The following is an 18263-nucleotide window of genomic DNA, read 5'->3' on the forward strand; positions in this document are numbered from 1 at the left end:
GTGTGTGTGTCTTAACCATTTACCATGGCAATAATGATGTTGATAAATTAACATGAAAAAATCACTGTTTTATATCTGATATATCGTATCGATCATGACCATGTTGAACATCATCATCATCATCGAAAACATCATCATTGTGTTTATAAGCCGACAACCAAAATATACAATCGGTTGTTGTTGTTGTTAAACTTTTGCCGCCTTCTCTATCTCTTTCTCTCCATATGAAACTTCCAAAAATCAAATCATTATTTATTCATTGAGGATCAACAAAAAAATATTTTATTTTTAGATTTTTTTCTTTCGCTACCATTTCTATTAATAATAATAATGTCGTCTTGTTTCTTTGATTTTTTTTAGCCTAATTAGTGTCTACACATCTAGCCAAAATCTGATATCAACAAAAAAAACTAGATTGATACAAATCAAACAGATTGAGAAGAGAACATATAACAAGTATTAATTTTCAAATATGAAACCAAATGTTTTTTTATTATTCAATTTTATTTATTGACATTGGAATCAAATCACAAATCATGAAATAAATGCAAATGTTTGAAAAAACTGATTACATTTTTTTGTTGTTGTTCACCATTCAGGCAAACCAAAACGTTGAATAATTTTCTGTTGTTCAGCAAGATCAAATTTAATTTTTTTACGCATATAAAATATTGGACAATCACAGCTATGAAACAAAAACAAAACAAACAAAAAAAAACAAAAATGATAATTAAGAAAATGAATGAATAAAACAAACAAACAAACAAACCTTGTACAGATAACTTCTTCAAGTAAACTTCCTTGACAACGTTGACATTGTGTCCATAATTTTGCAAATTTTTCCTCAAATTGATTTAGCTTTGAAATTTCATTTTTAAATATTGATTGTTCATCTTTAGCACAATAATTACAGGTTGCAAATTCTGATTAGTGCGAAACAAATGAAAATTAATATGAAAGAAATGAATAGATTTTCAAAAGGAAAACAAAAACAACTTACCATGTTTATCCGGTAAAGATGTTTTACATTTTATACAAGTTTCACGTTTATTTGTATATTTAAATAATGCACCAACTTTTGATGTTAATACTGTTTTTGTACGTGTATGATCACCACGTAATAAAACTGATTCAGTTTTTTCACGAAATATTGGTTCAAATATCCGAATTAATGGTTTGGAAATTTGATTTTCAAGATAATATTGTGTATCGATTGGTATACGATTTTCTAATACATAAAGTGGATCTTCAGATTTCATATAAGCTGGTGTACCTTTTGTTGCAGCAATAATAACAAATGGTACACGATCACCAAGTTTTGGTGCTGAACCTGCATCACGTTTAGCCATTCGATTTGCTAATTCAACATGTGCTTGTTTAGCAGCATATTCATGATCTGCTTTAGTCAATTCTTTTGTTATGATTAAATTTGAAATATCAACACGATTACATAATAGATCGGCAATTACAGTTTTTGCATGATTAACGGCAGCTTCTGGATTTCTTTCGACAAGAATTTTATGCAAACAAGCACTTACAAGATTCGCAACCAATGGACAATTATCACGTCGTACAGTTTCAATACCTTTACAATCCATTTTATCGAATTTTTCCGGTCGTGTCCAAAACAGGCCAGCATAACGTTTTTTATTGATCAACAAATATGGATAATAAACTTTTTCAAATTCAAGTTTAATTGGTTTATCAAATTTTTCCGATATTTTATCCGCTGCTTCTTTACCTAATTTCATTGCTTCTTCAACAGTATTTACACCAAAATTTACCATTACTGAATCAGTATCACCATAAATAACCATACTATCTTTACCATAACCATTTGCAACAGTATATGTACTTTCAACAAGATTTTTTGTCTTTTCAATCATAACCCGACCAAAAGCAGTAACACTTTGTGATATTTCTAAACAAGGCAGTTTACCAACTTGTGCACCAGTAAAACCATATACTGAATTAGCTGAAACTTTTAATGCTAATTGTCGACCATCAAGAACTTTTTTTCGAAACGGGTCAGTTTCTTTTTTCAAATCAGCTTTTGCACGTTTACGTGCTGATAATAATTGTTCCAAAATATCGGGCAAAAGACCTTTTCGTATCGATCGTTTAACAAAATATGAACCTGATGGTGTTTTTGTATATGATTCGGGATCCATTTCTCTGGCTTCATTTGCAGTCAATAAAGTTGTATAACAAAGATTATGTGCCATCATAATTGATGGATATAGTGATGCAAAATCAAGTGTTGCAATCGGTATACCATAATAACCACGTATTGGTTCAATAACTAATGCACCAGAAAAATCATCACCTTGTGATGGACGTACAGCAGGCATTACTAAATCTTGCCGTAATGCTTGTCGTAATAATTGTGATATAACTTTAATCTGTTGACCACGTGCAAGTAAATATGATAATGGTACACCAGTTACACGTGCCATTTCCATATAATTAATTAATGACATTAATTTATCTAATAATTTTAATGGTAATAATGCATCTTTTAAACAATAAACAGCCAAACGTTTACGTGTTTGTTCATTACCATTTTGTAGATCAGTAATAATTGAATGATGTACATCTTCTTTTTGTTCACCTAAAAAATGATAACTTACTGCATTCAATGTATATGATCGTAGTTTATATTCACGTAAAATTACTAATAATAGATCAAATTGTACACGACCTTCAATATTGACTACTTTATTTTCACGTTTTCCCATTTGTTTTGATTGTAGAATAACACGTCTGACTTTTGTTTGTGATCGTTTCATTCTTCCTAAAAATGGAAATGTTGATGATTTTAATGTTTTAGCACGATCGATTAAGAAACTTAAATCAAAATTCTGTATATTATAGCCGGTGATAACATCTGGATCAACTTCACGAACAAAATCAGCCCATGCTTGAAGCATTTTTTTCTCATCATCATAACAACGAACTTCATGATCAACAATTGGTAGACAAGTTTTTAAACAGAAAATAACACGAATAAATGGTTCCGGTTCACCTTGACGAGTAACATAATTGGCAATCTGAATGATTGGATCGATTTCTGGTTCAGGAAAGATACCTTTTCGGCCAGCACATTCAATATCAAAACTTAACACACGTAACGGTGCAATTGATGACCATTTTTCATCCGGTTCATAAGCAATAAATTTATCATAAGCAATATCCAATTCTAATTGACAACGTGATTCATATTGATTGGTACTTCTCAAATGATATGATTTAGCAGGTAATTCCACCCAACAACAACCAACAACATTACGATCAACCATGAATCTGATTTCGAATTCAATATTCGATTCAAAACATTTTGTTTCTGATTGTCCAAGTAAATTTGTTGTTGTAAGAATTTTAGCAGCAATACTGATTAATCGTGGTAAACATAATGTAATCTTTATGAATGTAGTTTTATCCAATTTTTGATAACCATAAAGTGATTGTTTTTGAACCAAATCGATCGATAAAACAGCATCGGATATATTTTCAGAATTATTTCGCAATTCACCTAAAATTAATTTGTTCAATCGTTCAAGTAATTGCTTACAAAGTTTTGAATCAAAATTTTTCGGTGCTAAAACATAGAAATATGGTGCAAAACCATGAATATGTGCCAATACTGAAACACCATCCGATGTAACACCAAACATTCGCATAATTGGCATTGGTCCTTGTGATGGACCAGGCATATCTGATCGTGCTTCACCAATATAATAATCAAGATCCATTTGTTGAAAAATGATTGTATCTTTATCAGGATCAATTGAAGATGGTGGTGGTCGACACCATCGAGTATGAATACGTTTCGTTTCGATTTCATCATCTTGTGGATCAATGTTCATATCATTATTTCCATGATTAGTTTCTTCATCAATAATTTCTTCAAAATCTTCACCAAAATCATTATCATTGTCCATGATGAATTAAAACAACAACAACAAAAAAAAAAGAAAATTTTGGATAAGAACAGAGACAAGTTAAATTCCCTCCAAAAAAATTGGAATACGCGCTTTTAAACGTTGAGCTAAGATTTTATCCGAGTGAAACAATTTCCCGAAATTTTTCTCAATGTTTCATTTTCTGGGAAATTTTTTCATTCGAATGATAGTCATTTACAGTGTCAACTCGCTTATCGCAATGATATTTTCATTGAAAATAAAAGAAATTATTTTTTATTTTTATAAAAAAACATGATCATTAAATATTTATCACGTTCATTGATTTCACACATCATTATGTAATGAAGAGAAGAAAAAAATACAAATCTGGACAAAAACAATGTGATCAATTAAAAAAAAGCAATTTAAAAAAAATATAAATACAAATTTCTAAAACAACAATGATCGATCATCATGGAAATCATCTAAAATCTTATAATCAACCAAATGACAAAGAAAACAAATAGAGAAAATAAAAGTAGATACCAAATATAACGATGATTACCGGAACTGGCAATTTTTTTCAAACGATTCATCGAATTTGTTAATGTTCCCCATGTTGAATCAAAATCATTATCCATATCTTTTAGAAATCGATTATGTTCTTTGATTTCTTCACCAATATCTAATGATAACTGTGGAAAGAAAAATAAAGATGAACAGTGATCAATAATGACGAAATCACCAATAACAACAACAACAAGAAAACATACCGATTTTAGCTCACTAACTTGATTTCGAAGACCAGAAATAAGATCATTATTTTCATGACCTTGTATATGTGTGGAAAAGAAATCTATTTTGTTTGGATCATCCAAAATAAAAGAATTGAAATAAAAAAAAATTTAATTTAAATTATTATCATCAACAAACCGTCAGTTGTATGTGGTTGTCGTCGTGACATTTTATTATCGTTGTTGTTCTTGTTGTTTTTGGACAATTATTTTAATGAATCGTTGATATTACTTAATTGTGAATTTATTTAATTTTTAAATAACTGAAAAAATATTTAAAAATTAAAAGTTTAAATTGAAATATTGTTGTTGAATTTTTTTTTGTTTTGTTACGACAACGCAATATTCGATTGTATCGTTCACAATACACACGTCGACAATGAAAATGATTCGATATATCGAAAATCATATGTATTGCAGCGCAAACTCATTTCGAATTGCATCATGTGGATTCTATTTTTTCTTTTCTAAATGATAATTTTTGATTCTAAAATTTTTTGGTGATAATTATGTCATCATTCTTAACGGATATTTTCCACTCTTTGTTTTCATTATCATCGTCAACATTGCCACCGAAAACCTTGCTACAACAATCACATAATGAAGATTATGAATATGGTATTGGTAGTGGCCTAAAACATGAACGTCCATGTCGTGCATGTAATGATTTTAAAACATGGATCAAAACTAATCGCAATCAACAATCCAAACAACAACAACAAAAAACTGATAATAATAATAATTCCGAATCAATCGATAAAATTCGGTAAATTTTAATTTAATTGTTCAAGTTTTTTTTCAATATCAAAGTAATAATTTATTTACAGATCTGATTGTCCATTGGATAAAGATGAATTAGGACGTAATACATGGAGTTTATTACATACAATGTCAGTTTATTATCCAGAAAAACCGACTACCGATGAACAAGAATTGATGAAAAATTTTATAAAAGGATTGGCTCGATTTTATCCATGTGAAACATGTGCAAAAGATTTTCAAACGGAAATTCATAATGATCCACCACAAACAGAAAATAGACATTCATTATCAATGTGGTGGTGTCGTCAACATAATCGTGTTAATAAAAAATTAGGAAAACAACAATTTGATTGTACAAAATTAGAACAAAGATGGCTTGATGGTTGGAGTGATGGATCATGTGATTAGTAATTGATAATTTTTTCTTGTCATTTCGTTAGTTGATATGTTGTTTATTATTATTATTATTTTTTGTAATTGAAAATTAAAAATCATAATTTATCCGACCAAGGTGTCGATTCTAATGGATCAATACCTGTTATTGTTTTTAATTTTGTTCGTAATTGATTTAGATATATACGTTGTTTACGATATGATAAATGTTTAAATAATTCTAACCATTCATTTGTTTGACGACTATTCAAACAAAAGAAACAATATTTTACATCTGGTTCGGCTATAAAATCTAAATTTAACGAAAAAAATCAATTATGTTTGCTTTCATTTCAAAAAAAAAATAGCACTTACAAAATAAAAATTTATTAGGCATATTAGAATCGGTTTGAATGATAAAATTTTCCATTACAAATACATTGGATGGATTTATACGATTATAATCATTGATTGATGGATTAATATCAGTATTATATATGAACAATAGATTCGAACACAGTTTAAACCATCTTTGTTTATAACCTAATGATAATGACGATAATTTAAACTTTAAATTTTAAAATAAAAAATTTCAAATTACCTGATTCATTCGATTTATAAAACATAACACCTTCTTTACTTGATTTTCCATTATTAGATATTTCTGTTAGAATTTCTTTGATTTATTCGCATTTTTTATTATTTTAAAAATTCAAGATTTTTTTGTTTTGTTTATTTCTTTGTTTTTGACAATAACAATAAAGGGAAAAGAGTTAAGGAATTTTTTTTAATACATAAGTGACAATAGTGGAATTTGCATTGGTGTGTCACAATAGTGTTTTTTGGTTTTTTCGTGTTACAAAAATAATTTGAATGAATCAAAATTTTTTTTTTTTTGATAAATTTTCAAATAGAAAACATTAAATCACATGAAACAAGGATGTTATAGAGAAAAAAACAAAATTCAAACACGACGTTTTTTATTTTTTGTCGATGATGATGATGATGATGATTTTTGATTCTTTGATCCGGCATATTTAGCTTCAAGATTTTTAATCATATCATCGAAATTATTTTCTTTTGATGAATTTCGTTTTTGAATTGCCATAATTAGATCGGAATCATCATCTTTTTTCTCTGCTTCTTTTTCAGCTAATGAAGCTTCTTTTTTAATTTTTCTAAGACGTTTTTCTTTTTTTGATTTTGATTCTTTTACAAATGCATCAAATTTAGGAATTTCATTCGAATCAATCAATTTGTTAAGCATTTCAGTAACACGATCTTCATCATAAAAATAATGATGTTCAAAAATCATATTTAAATCACCATTAAATTTTAGATAAAGATTTTTTAAATCTTTTTCCTCTTCCGATGAACCAATATATTCTTGGGCAAAATCATCCAATTTTTTACTATCAATTCGAGGAAATAATGTTCGCCAATAATTTAAAAATTCTTCAAATGTTGATAAATTTGTAAAACTATTTTCATCGGTAATGATCATTCCACTTTCATCATAAACTTTTCGATATTCATCATTGCTCAATACACAATGAACCTATTTCAAAAAAAAATATTGAATTATGGCATTATTAAGTTTATTGGTGAAACAAACAAAAAAAAACCAACACCAAACCTTTGTCAATATTTGAAATGCACGTTTAGCTGATTCTTTTTGACTTTCAATTTGAACTCTATCCGGATGAACTTTTAATGATTTTTTACGATATGCCGTTTTGATTTCGGATAATTTAGCTGTTTTTGATAAATCTAAAATTTCATATAGATTTTTTGTACCAAAATAATCTTGACATTCTTGTAAAAATTCCATATTTTTTTAAATACTAATCAAATCAGATTATAATTTATGGAGAAAGAAAGTAAAAAAAAACTTTTTCACTAATGAGGATGATGTTACGAAGTAAAAAAAATTAGGCGCCAAAACAGAAAAGATGAGCCAAATCAACATCAGTCAAAATTGAATGATGAGAGAGAGAAAAAAACCTGAAAGCACAACACATTTATTTTTTGTGGATTCTTCAATGAGCATGCTCATTTCGAATGTATTCGATTTTTTTTTGCTGAAATAAGATGAGGAGGAGTGGGAGTAGTCGCGAACAAACAAACAAAAAAGTGGATCCATTCTTTTATATATGAATGATGAGGGTGAGGAATGATACTGATGATCATCGATCGATGATATACGGTAGTGGTATATATCCAAACACACACACACACACATGGACTCGAACCAAAAAAAAAAAAAAATGTTTGGATTGGATGACCAAAATACGCATACACACAAAACAGTGATACTTCGCGGTGTCATCGATGAGCCAGAAATGAATTTTTTTTTTTTTTTTTTTTGTTAGACGTCAAAAGTGGAAATTCTCTCTCGCTGACTGGATTCTTTGATTCGTGTTTCGTTCGAGAATTTTTGTTTTCCAGTAAAAAAAAAAATCCAAAAATAGATGGATCATTTTTTTTTGGACGACAAACATTTACATAGCCAAACATGAATTTTCAATGCATTTATCAACATAATTGAGTCGAAAAAATCACTCAATAAAAATTCTTTATGTTTGTTTGTGTTTGTGTTCCATGAATTTATTGTTATTCATCGAAACGAAAAATCTTATCTAAATGGTGAAATTCTTCATTAATTTCTCTCTCACTTTGTTATCGCTGAATCAAAATAATGTTCCATTGACGAAATCATCATCGAAGACAAAAACATCATTAATTTATTCTCTCTATAATAATCATTATCATTATTAAAAGCTATCATCATCAACAATCAACAACAATTACAAAGAACATTGATTATTCACTATTTCTGAACAATTATTTTTTATTGTTCTTTTTGCTGTGTTGATGTGTGTGTTTTTGAATGTCTAATCAAGTCAGATTTTTTTTTATTTATAAATTGTCGTCATTAGTTTGTCATCGTTTAATTTGATTCCATTCTTTTCTTTTTTTTACTAAATGTTTGTATGTTCATCTTCCTTCCCCTCTCTACTTCGTCTTCACATTTTCGATTCGAAAATATTTGTTTTAATTTCGATCGAAATGTAAAATGTAAGAAAAAAAAGAAAGAGAATCGGAGGGATTGTTGTGAGAATCGAAAAATAAGAATTTTGACTGCGCTGATAAAAATCTTTTTCTTCGGTTCTTTTTTTCTTATTTTTTTTGTTTTTTGGTTTTTGGTTTTTTTCTTTTGAGAATTTGGAATTCACACCATCATCATCAAATATGGCCACTACAACCCGAATTCTATGAGTGATCATTCGTTCTTTTTTTTGACTATTTGTGATGTGAGAATATAACCAAAACAAGAAAACAAAAACGACTGCTTTCAGGAAATGTGATTGTTTCCAGTTCATTTTTTTCGATCAATATTTTTTTTCTTCGGTTTTTGTTGTTCGAGCCGCCGACCGAAACAAACATCAAATGTTCTGTTGTTCATCATATAATCTCCACTACATACATTATAATTTCATTTTGGCCATTCTTTAATTCTTTTTGGAATTTGACAAACTAAATTTCAATGTTCTACTGTGTTGTGTATGGTGTTTAGTGTGTATAATATGTGTGTGGCTTTGTCTTATGATTTATTCAAACCATGTTTCATCGATAATAAATTATTTAAATAAAAAAAAATCAACAAATCCATTTCGAGAAAATAAAATAAAACACACACATCATTCAACCATCATAATGTTTATCTGATCAGCAATATCAAAAGTGATAGGAATATATATATTTTTTTCGAAATAAAAACAACAAGAAAATTTTTCGATTTCAACAACAAAACTAAAAGTTTTTTTTTTTGTTTTGTTTGAAATGTCACGAAAAAATGATCATCATCATCATCATCATGATCATCGACGAACATTCGATACGATCACTGGTGGTGGACATTATGGTGGTGGTGGTGGTGGTGGTGGACGTATGTTTTGTATATCGGTTGTTGGATTATCCGGTACTGAAAAAGAAAAAGGTTGTCTTGGTGTTGGTAAATCTTGTCTTTGTAATCGATTTATACGTCCACAAGCTGATGAATATAATCGTGATCATATATCAATATTATCACAACCAGATTTTAGTGGACCAATTGTTAATAATGAACATTGGTTATATTGGGGTGAAACAAGAAAATGTACTGATGAAGGTTTTGAATTAACATTCAGTATTGTTGAACAAACAGAATTTGTTGATGATGCTTGTTTTCAACCATTTCGTTCGGGTAAAACAATGGAACCATATCATAAACGTTGTGCAGCTACACGTCTAAATTCTGCTGAAAAATTAATGTATATTTGTAAAAATCAATTAGGTATTGAAAAAGAATATGAACAACATTATCTTTTGGATGGTAAATTTAATGTTGATGGATTTATTTGTGTATTTGATGTTAGTCAAATACAAGGACGATCAATTGAAAGACAAATAGAATTAACGGCATTAATATTAAATTCATTATTAAAAACAAAAAAACCAGTCGTATTAGCAACAACAAAAAATGATGAATATTCTGAACGTTATGTTCGTGAAGCTGAAAAACTAGTCAATCGTCGTGAATTTAAAGGATTAATTCCACTAGTCGAAACAAGTGCTCATGATAATGTTAATATTGATTTAGCTTTTTGGGCCTGTGTACAACGTGATTGGACAAAAGGCAAAACAAAAATTCTATCATATCATGAAGCATTTCAAAGACAACAAGATAAGCTTGTGATTGTTAATGATGCCTATTTAACATTAATCAAATCAAATATAACTGATTATCGTAGCCATTGGAACAATACTTATTCAAATCTATCGCAAAGTCAAGATTTTATTACTTATTGTGATTTATTTGGTCAGGAAAGTGCTCAACAAACATTTAAACGACATGTTAAAAAACTTAAAGATGAATATGTTTGCCGAAAGATTGACATGTATTTACGACGTTTACCAAAAATATTTAGCGAAATGTTGCCTGATTTAGAAAGTTTTGGTCATGATCGTAGCTGGCCATCTGTACAACAAATTCTTCATCAACATCCATTGTTTGATAGTAATTTTGTGCTCAATGAAAGTCTTTCATGGCAAGAAATGGATGATACAAATGAAACACGTATTCCATTTGATTTGTTACAAACTCCTGAAGCAGAAAAATCCTATCTAGATCATTTGAAAACATTAATGGCCGAAGATCATCTTCGTAGTCTTCGTTATCAATTCAGTGAATTACTACGGGAAACATCAGTGGTACCTGGGCAACCTCTTCGTGAAATTCGTGATCAATTGAAAGGTCGAGAATGTGTAGAATCATTACCGGAATCAGAGCTCAAATTAATCTATGATGAATATCAAAAAATACTTCAACAAGATGCTCGTGATCAATTGAATGAATTATTTCTTGAAAGAGCATCATTATTTTTGCAATTCTCTACCGGTAAAACTTTAACTCAAGAAGATTTGGCTGCTATTTCACATGAACTATCTAAAGATGATCGATGGCTAACATTGGATCTAATTCCACAAGATCGTCAATTAGCATTAATAAGACATCTAGGCTTTCTTCAATGGCCAATTAAAGAACATTGTTCGGCTGGACAAACTTGTGTTGATTTAAATATTGAAGCATATCATGCTTCGTTGGCCAAACGTAATACTCGAAATCCACTTTGGAATCATGATCTGGAAAAGATACAAATCAAATTTATTGTACTTGGTTTGTCGGCATATGCTGATAATTTAGCTACTGTGGTCAAGGTAAATTATTCAATCATAATGAATTGCCATTTGATTTTCATTTTCACGGTAATGAATTCAATTTGTATTTTTTTCTGCTTTTTTTCTTTCATATAACATAGGCAATGTGTCCTTCACTTGAACAGGAAAACCCTCGAATTCATTATGAAATGGAAACATTGCCTAGTAATGAATCATTAGGCATGTTTCCTATTCGCCCATTTGCCAATCCATTACAATCAGAAGCATATCTTTGTGTCTATTCTTCACGTACATCATTAGAATATTTATTAAAAACATTAGAACATTCCCTGTTGGCCGATTTGCAATATGGTAGCCTTCATCCGAATGGTCTTCCTTTGGTACTTTTATTGGCTTGTACGCCTGATACATCGGCTAAAGAAAGAAACTATCTTCGTGAAGAAGGTACAAATCGTGCTCAATGTTTACAATGTGCATTTTTTGATGTCACCAGTAATGAGCCACATGCAAGATTCAAATCGGATGAATTGTTACGGGCATTAATTTTTTTAAGTGAATCATTAATACGTCGTGCCGAAATGTCCCATGTATTTGGTGGACCAAATAATTCGTTGGCAACAAATCATTCTATTCCTGAAGGTGCCTTGAATCCTGAAATTAGAATACTTATATCGTTAATGTGTGGTGATCCATTATCGCCTGCTCGTTTTCTTGAATCATTGATTCTTATGGATAGTTTAACTAATTTAAATTTCTATCCAGTATCCGATCATTCATTTGTTACCGATATTGGTTTTCTATTATCGATTGATGATGAAAATAATGATAGTCTATCATTGAATAATTCACAACAACAACAACAACATGAAATAACTAGTTGTTATGTTGAATTTGTTGTTACCTCTTATCATAGTTCATATACAATCAAAGAAGAATTGTTTTATGGAAATATTCTAGTCTATTGGTCAAAGCGGCAAGCTTCATTTGCAAATATGTCAGCATTGGCATCTATTACAGCATCATTAATGCCCATACATATTTTAGCATTAGTTGAAAATGAACTTCGACCTAGTAAACTTTCACATCAATTAGTTGCCAAAGGAAAAGAATTGGCCGATCAATTACAGGTAAAATCTATTTCACTTTTTTTTAAAAAATTCATTTTCCAATGATTAATCGTTTTTGGTTTTTTCAGGCACATTTTCGAATATCAACACTTGGTTCTGAAATGGGAAAATGTATTTCATCATTTCTTAATTATTGTTTACAAAATAAACATCTTATTGAAAAGAATCTTCAAATTGCAACAGCTTCTTCAAATGTTGTTGGAATTGAAAATCAATTCGATCCACAAGCAATCGATGATTGTTTTATTGGCACCGATCCTAATGATGCTAATTTTGAATCAATACTTCAACAACAAGCACATATAAATGATCATTGTGAATCACCATCGAAATTATTATCAGATAGTATTTATGAAAAACTACCTGAAGATCAACAACAATTGTCGAAAATTCATCAACAATCATCATCATCGAATAAACAACATTCAAATGAATTTCCATCATCATTTCTAGTTGGACATCGTGTTGGACAAACACATAAAAGATATTCACCAGAAGATATTTTAGATTCATCATCATCAGCAGCAGCAGCTGTATCCGATATGAGAAATGCACAACATTTTTTCAATCCAATTTTCAATTCAAATGAACCAAGAACAGCAGCGTCAACAACGGGTGAACATTTATTGAAACCATCCGAAATGATTCGACAAAGAAAACAACAACAACAACATTTGAATAACAACAATCACAATTGTAAGTAATGATTTTTTTAAACTTGGTGACACTTTTTTTTGCTATTTATTATCATTATCTTAGAAAAATTATTAGAAAAAAAATCACTTACTTAATGATTTTACTTTATATCATTATTTTTTGTCATTTTATATTCTATCTTTACTATTCTTGTCTTTTTTTTCTTTTCTTATTTCTCTTCTTTCTTTCTCTATTGTTTTCTATCAACTTCAAACACTATAATTTCCTATTTTTTCGTGTCAATTTTTGTTACTATTTTTTTTTGTTTTCATTTCTTACAATTGAATTGAATTTTGGTTGAATGATAATGTTCAAAAAAAAAATCAAAATCAAACAAGACTATAATTTACAATCATATCCAAGTGCTGATTCATTAGATAGACTTTATGCATTAGATTCACATTTTCATTCAAATTATTATGATGATAGTAATATTCATCATCATCATCATGTTGGTAATGGCAATGATGATGACATAATGACACAATGTACAACACAATTACCAGCACATTTTGTTTATCGTCCATCAGTTCAACGAAGTCATATGATTGCTAGTGAAGGACATAGTAATTTTATTGATTCTTCTATCGATCAATTACCACCACGTCCAGCATCATCGGCACATGTTATGATACCAACAAATTCTTCAAATGATCAATATCATCATAATCCACCACCTTATTCACGTGTAGCAATTTCACCACCTCCGGCATATAGAATGCATTCCAATCAACAACAGAATTATCAATTGGAAATGAATCCTGATTCTGATCATCAATTATATTCAAATTATTATCATAATCATCATCAACATCATAACGAACAAGAACCATCATTAGAACCGAATACATTAGCATATTATCAAAGAAAATATTATCCAATATTATCGCAACAGCAACAACAATTACATCATGAATTATATTCAACATTTCAAAATCATCATCAACCATCATCATCATTATTATCATCATCATTTGGTACAAATTTTAATAACAAACATTCTATAGCTGCTCATTCAATCATATCCAATGTTCATTCAAGAAATTCACCATTAATTTACGCTACAACTGGTCATCATTTTCATCCATCACAGCAACAAATTTTTCGTTCACCTCATTTTCATTCAAATAATCATCAGAAAAATATTCTCAGAAATAGATCAGCATTTCAATCGACAACATCATCCGAATTATCACCATATATGGAAGAGGAACGAATTTCTCTTCATTCAAAATCACAGAACAAAAAAAAGAAAAAGAAACATTCATTCAAAACACGATCATCATCATTGTCACATAAAATGGCTATTGCCAATGAACAAGATGAAGAAGATGATGATGATAATGATAATAATGATTATGATGGCAATAATAATGACAATGGACATCATCAATCATCAAAATTTATATTCGATAATAGTAAAGATAAATCACGATCAATATTAAATAGATCGAAAAATAGAAATCGAAAAAACGATGAACAATCATTGAATCGTGTATCAAAATTTCAAGATATTGATCCAAAATCAAATCATAAGAATGATAAAAATATTAAATCAAAAAGTAGTGAAAATATAAATTCATTCGATGATCATACTAAAAATGATAATTATGAATCGGAAACAAATAAAAATGCTGCTAATGTTTCTAATAGTAATAATAATGATGATGATGATGAAGATGATATTGTTGTGGATGAAGATGAAGAATCATGTGTTTCATCCGATACGAGTGGTATTATAATATTCGATTGCTTTCATTCATTCATTCCTTGATTCTGCCAATCCAAAACTTTTACAATATCCATTTTTATGCCTTACATTCGAGAACGCCATATATAACTTTTAGTTGTGATAGCTATGCTATATTCCTTTGCTTTCCAGTAGTTTTTGTCCTATGACTTTGATTTTTTTTATCATTTTCTTTCAGAAAAAATTCTAATTTTTTTCATTTTGAATCTTAATTTTTTTATTAAATAGCTGATGAAAATTTAAATGCAACAGCAGATAAATATGCCGTTATATCGGGTTGGGCTTATCACCAAAAACAAAATAATAGCCGATCACCTACTACTGTTTTAGGTTCTAATCATAATCGATTACCCGATCAATGGCCACCAACAACAACATCTTCATCATTAGCAGCAGCAGCAGCAGCGATTATACAACCTCCTATCATTAATGATGAAAATACATCATCTAATGAACGATCAAAGGTATTTTAAAATTGAAAATTGTTTTTTGTTTTTTTTCTTGTATTAATCCCATGAGATTTTTGTTGTTGTTTGTTTGTTGCAGGCTCCGGGTAAAATTGATATTAAAAAATATAACAATCTTTCCAATGCAATTGGTCGTTTAAATTTACATTCACCCTTGGGACCAACTAGATCAACTCATTCAACATTTGATGATATATCGGTAATCACTAATACAGATAGATTTAACAATCCATTTGATAATGTAAATGTATACATTACATCGCAGAAATCGGCTATATTTGATGATTCAAAAATTCATTTAAATAAACGTGAACGAATTCCAATCAAACATTCATCATCTACTAAAGGTAATTTATTTTAATTTAATTCAATATATTATTTTCTCTTCATTCTCTATTTTTTTTCGCTGACTATTCAATTATGTATAATTTATGTAAAATATGTAAAAATTAGATAATGATTCTGAAAGTGAAGTTAGTGATTCGACAAATATTTTAACAAATAATGATCAACAAACATCAGAAATTTCAATTCTAAATGAACGAATTAAATTCAATAGCTTAAAACAGCCAAGTACAATTGGCCAATTAAGACAGAATAGTTCAAATAATAGTAAAAATACACAGAATAAAAAATCTCGAAGAATTACACCGGTACCGGTTGCACCACCAAGACTACCATCAAGTGCAAATAGTTCGAATGCTGTAACACCAACCAGTTCTGGTGTTGGTAAATCATTTACATCGTTTAGTTCATATGATGATTCAATCAATGATAAATCACTTAATACAACAACGGTCAACAGCAGCATCAACAATCAAGATATATTCGATACTAATGGCAATGATAATGAAAATAAGACCGGTATGGATTCTGGTGAATTACGACGAACACGTTGGCATCAATTTTCAAAATTATTTTCATTACCTGCTGATAATGAATCTGGTATCAGTATTGATGATAATAGTATTGATGCTGCTTCGGAAGATACAAGTGTTAGTCATAGTATTAATCCTACTGCTGCTGCCGCAATTGCTGGTAAGATAATCGAATTTTTCCATGGAATGACCGTTTCACATTTGGTTTGCATGAAGTGTTTTGTTTTCGTTTATTTTTTAATTTTGATTTGGAATGATTCATTTATTATGAAATATTTTGTTTTTCATCTTGTGAATTTGATTGATTCTGATTTTTTTTCAATTTATTTATTTTTCTATTTGGTTAGCATCAAAAGCAAGTGGAAATAATAATAATAGCAATGGTGAAAAGGCAAAATTTCTTAAAAGTAAATCGATCGGTACATTTCCCGAGCTTGATAAAAAATCCATGCGAAAAGCAGAAAAAATGGAAAAGAAAAGAATGAAAGAAGAAGAACGAAAACAACGTAAAAGTTCGAAAGAAAATTCAAGCCGTAATCGGAGCCGATCAAAAGGAACACATTCATCATTGGAAGATTTTGCTCAACCAAATGGCAATCCAGTACCATTGTTTATTGAAAAATGTACATTATTTATTGAACAAGAAGGTTTAGATATGGAAGGAATCTATCGAGTTCCAGGCAATCGAGCTCATGTTGATACACTTTTACTGAAATTTGATGAAAGTAAGTATTTTTCAATATAATAATATATTGTGTGTGTGTGTGTGTGTTTTTTTAAATAATTTCAATTTGTAATTCTAGATCCCGACATAAATATTGCTGAGCTAGACATTCCGGTCAATGCCGTTGCGACAGCATTGAAAGATTTTTTCCTTAAACGTTTGCCACCGATTTTTCCATCCGATTCTATGACTAATATTGCCAATCTAGCTAAACAATACACTGATGCTGGTCAATTATCTGAAATGCGCACTTTTATACGTGAATTACCAAATTCGAATTTTGAAATTCTTAAACATATGATCTCACATTTTGTCAAGTAAGTTTTTTTTTGTCAAGATGTCCGGAATTTATCTAAACTGTATAATTTTATTTTTTGTATTTAGAATTACTGAAAAAAGTTCAGAAAATAGTATGGACAGTAAAAATCTGGCCATTTGTTGGTGGCCAACATTATTGCAATTTGAATTCACCAATATGGATCTATTTGAACAAAAACGACCACATTTGATGAATTTTGTTCAGATTATGATTGATTCATATTCAGATTTATTTTCAATCAATGCCGATAGCGAAGATAATCTTGCAACATTATCCTGTTCGGCTGATGAATTATCTTCATTATAAAATGCATTTAACCAAATCTATCAATCGTATACCCTCGAAATATCGTGATTTCAAACCAAAACTAAAAAAAGAAACAAAGAAAAATTGATTGCCATATATACTCATAACTTAATATTTCCAACAGAACAATATTTTTTCAAAAAAGCCATATTATTGTTGTTTGTTCAAATTCATCATCAACCATGATCATGTTATAGCATCATCCTTAATTCCAAATATCCCCCATCTCCCTCACCCAAAAAAAAATCCAAATTATTTTTTATTTCTGTGATTTTATTTATTGTATTTATTTCATTTTTCTTAATCCTTTTTTGTTTGTTTGTTTTTTTTTGTTATATGATTTTTATTTCATTTTCCTTTCGTCTATCTGTGCTGCATAATAATAATTTTAACAAATTTTGATAATTTTTAAAAAATTCCTTACATCATTTTTTTTCTGAAAATA

The 18263-nt window shown here is 29.2% G+C and overlaps 6 protein-coding genes across 10 annotated transcripts; 2 read left to right on the top strand and 4 right to left on the bottom strand.

Annotated features, from left to right (window-relative positions):
• Positions 1 to 463: 463 nt before the first annotated feature.
• Positions 464 to 4074, bottom strand: PolD1 (DNA polymerase delta 1, catalytic subunit). The gene is made up of 3 exons (XM_075821946.1): positions 1001 to 4074; positions 770 to 923; positions 464 to 685 (listed from the first exon to the last, which is right to left on the bottom strand). Exons 1-3 carry the CDS (start codon positions 3939 to 3941, stop codon positions 589 to 591), a joined length of 3192 nt encoding a protein of 1063 aa, XP_075678061.1. The 5' UTR covers positions 3942 to 4074; the 3' UTR covers positions 464 to 588.
• A 139-nt stretch (positions 4075 to 4213) lies between these two features.
• Positions 4214 to 5038, bottom strand: LOC113798489 (BET1 homolog). The gene is made up of 3 exons (XM_027349041.2): positions 4836 to 5038; positions 4676 to 4758; positions 4214 to 4597 (listed from the first exon to the last, which is right to left on the bottom strand). The coding sequence occupies exons 1-3, from the start codon at positions 4864 to 4866 to the stop codon at positions 4388 to 4390; spliced, it is 324 nt and encodes a 107-aa protein (XP_027204842.1). The 5' UTR covers positions 4867 to 5038; the 3' UTR covers positions 4214 to 4387.
• A 70-nt stretch (positions 5039 to 5108) lies between these two features.
• Positions 5109 to 6143, top strand: Alr (Evr1_Alr domain-containing protein Alr). Its single transcript, XM_027349039.2, has 2 exons — positions 5109 to 5462; positions 5524 to 6143. Exons 1-2 carry the CDS (start codon positions 5206 to 5208, stop codon positions 5864 to 5866), a joined length of 600 nt encoding a protein of 199 aa, XP_027204840.2. The 5' UTR covers positions 5109 to 5205; the 3' UTR covers positions 5867 to 6143.
• Positions 5427 to 6573, bottom strand: LOC113798488 (pleckstrin homology domain-containing family J member 1-like). Its single transcript, XM_027349040.2, has 3 exons — positions 6432 to 6573; positions 6206 to 6373; positions 5427 to 6143 (listed from the first exon to the last, which is right to left on the bottom strand). The coding sequence occupies exons 1-3, from the start codon at positions 6454 to 6456 to the stop codon at positions 5950 to 5952; spliced, it is 387 nt and encodes a 128-aa protein (XP_027204841.2). The 5' UTR covers positions 6457 to 6573; the 3' UTR covers positions 5427 to 5949.
• Positions 6574 to 6597: 24 nt separating this feature from the next.
• On the bottom strand, positions 6598 to 8052 carry LOC113798486 (dnaJ homolog subfamily C member 9). Its single transcript, XM_027349038.2, has 2 exons — positions 7467 to 8052; positions 6598 to 7388 (listed from the first exon to the last, which is right to left on the bottom strand). Exons 1-2 carry the CDS (start codon positions 7659 to 7661, stop codon positions 6795 to 6797), a joined length of 789 nt encoding a protein of 262 aa, XP_027204839.2. The 5' UTR covers positions 7662 to 8052; the 3' UTR covers positions 6598 to 6794.
• Positions 8053 to 8495: 443 nt separating this feature from the next.
• On the top strand, positions 8496 to 18160 carry RhoGAPp190 (Rho GTPase-activating protein 190). Of its 5 annotated transcripts, XM_075821941.1 has the most exons (11): positions 8497 to 11590; positions 11692 to 12678; positions 12747 to 13374; positions 13713 to 15107; positions 15353 to 15588; positions 15671 to 15790; positions 15857 to 15938; positions 16045 to 16629; positions 16817 to 17194; positions 17273 to 17510; positions 17578 to 18160. In XM_075821941.1, the coding sequence occupies exons 1-11, from the start codon at positions 9674 to 9676 to the stop codon at positions 17816 to 17818; spliced, it is 6807 nt and encodes a 2268-aa protein (XP_075678056.1). In that variant the 5' UTR covers positions 8497 to 9673; the 3' UTR covers positions 17819 to 18160. The 5 variants fall into 5 exon arrangements, with proteins under 5 accessions (XP_075678055.1, XP_075678056.1, XP_075678057.1 ...); XM_075821940.1 differs by having other exon boundaries at positions 8496 to 11590; positions 15671 to 15938; XM_075821943.1 differs by lacking the exon at positions 16045 to 16629 and having other exon boundaries at positions 8498 to 11590.
• The last annotated feature ends 103 nt before the right edge of the window (positions 18161 to 18263 follow it).

This window comes from Dermatophagoides pteronyssinus, unplaced genomic scaffold (genome assembly GCF_027571235.1).
Source record: "Dermatophagoides pteronyssinus isolate colony J.1.1.1.1 unplaced genomic scaffold, Derpt_VIB-CSIC_2022.12 sq0014, whole genome shotgun sequence".
NCBI classification, from domain to species: Eukaryota; Metazoa; Arthropoda; class Arachnida; order Sarcoptiformes; family Pyroglyphidae; genus Dermatophagoides; species Dermatophagoides pteronyssinus.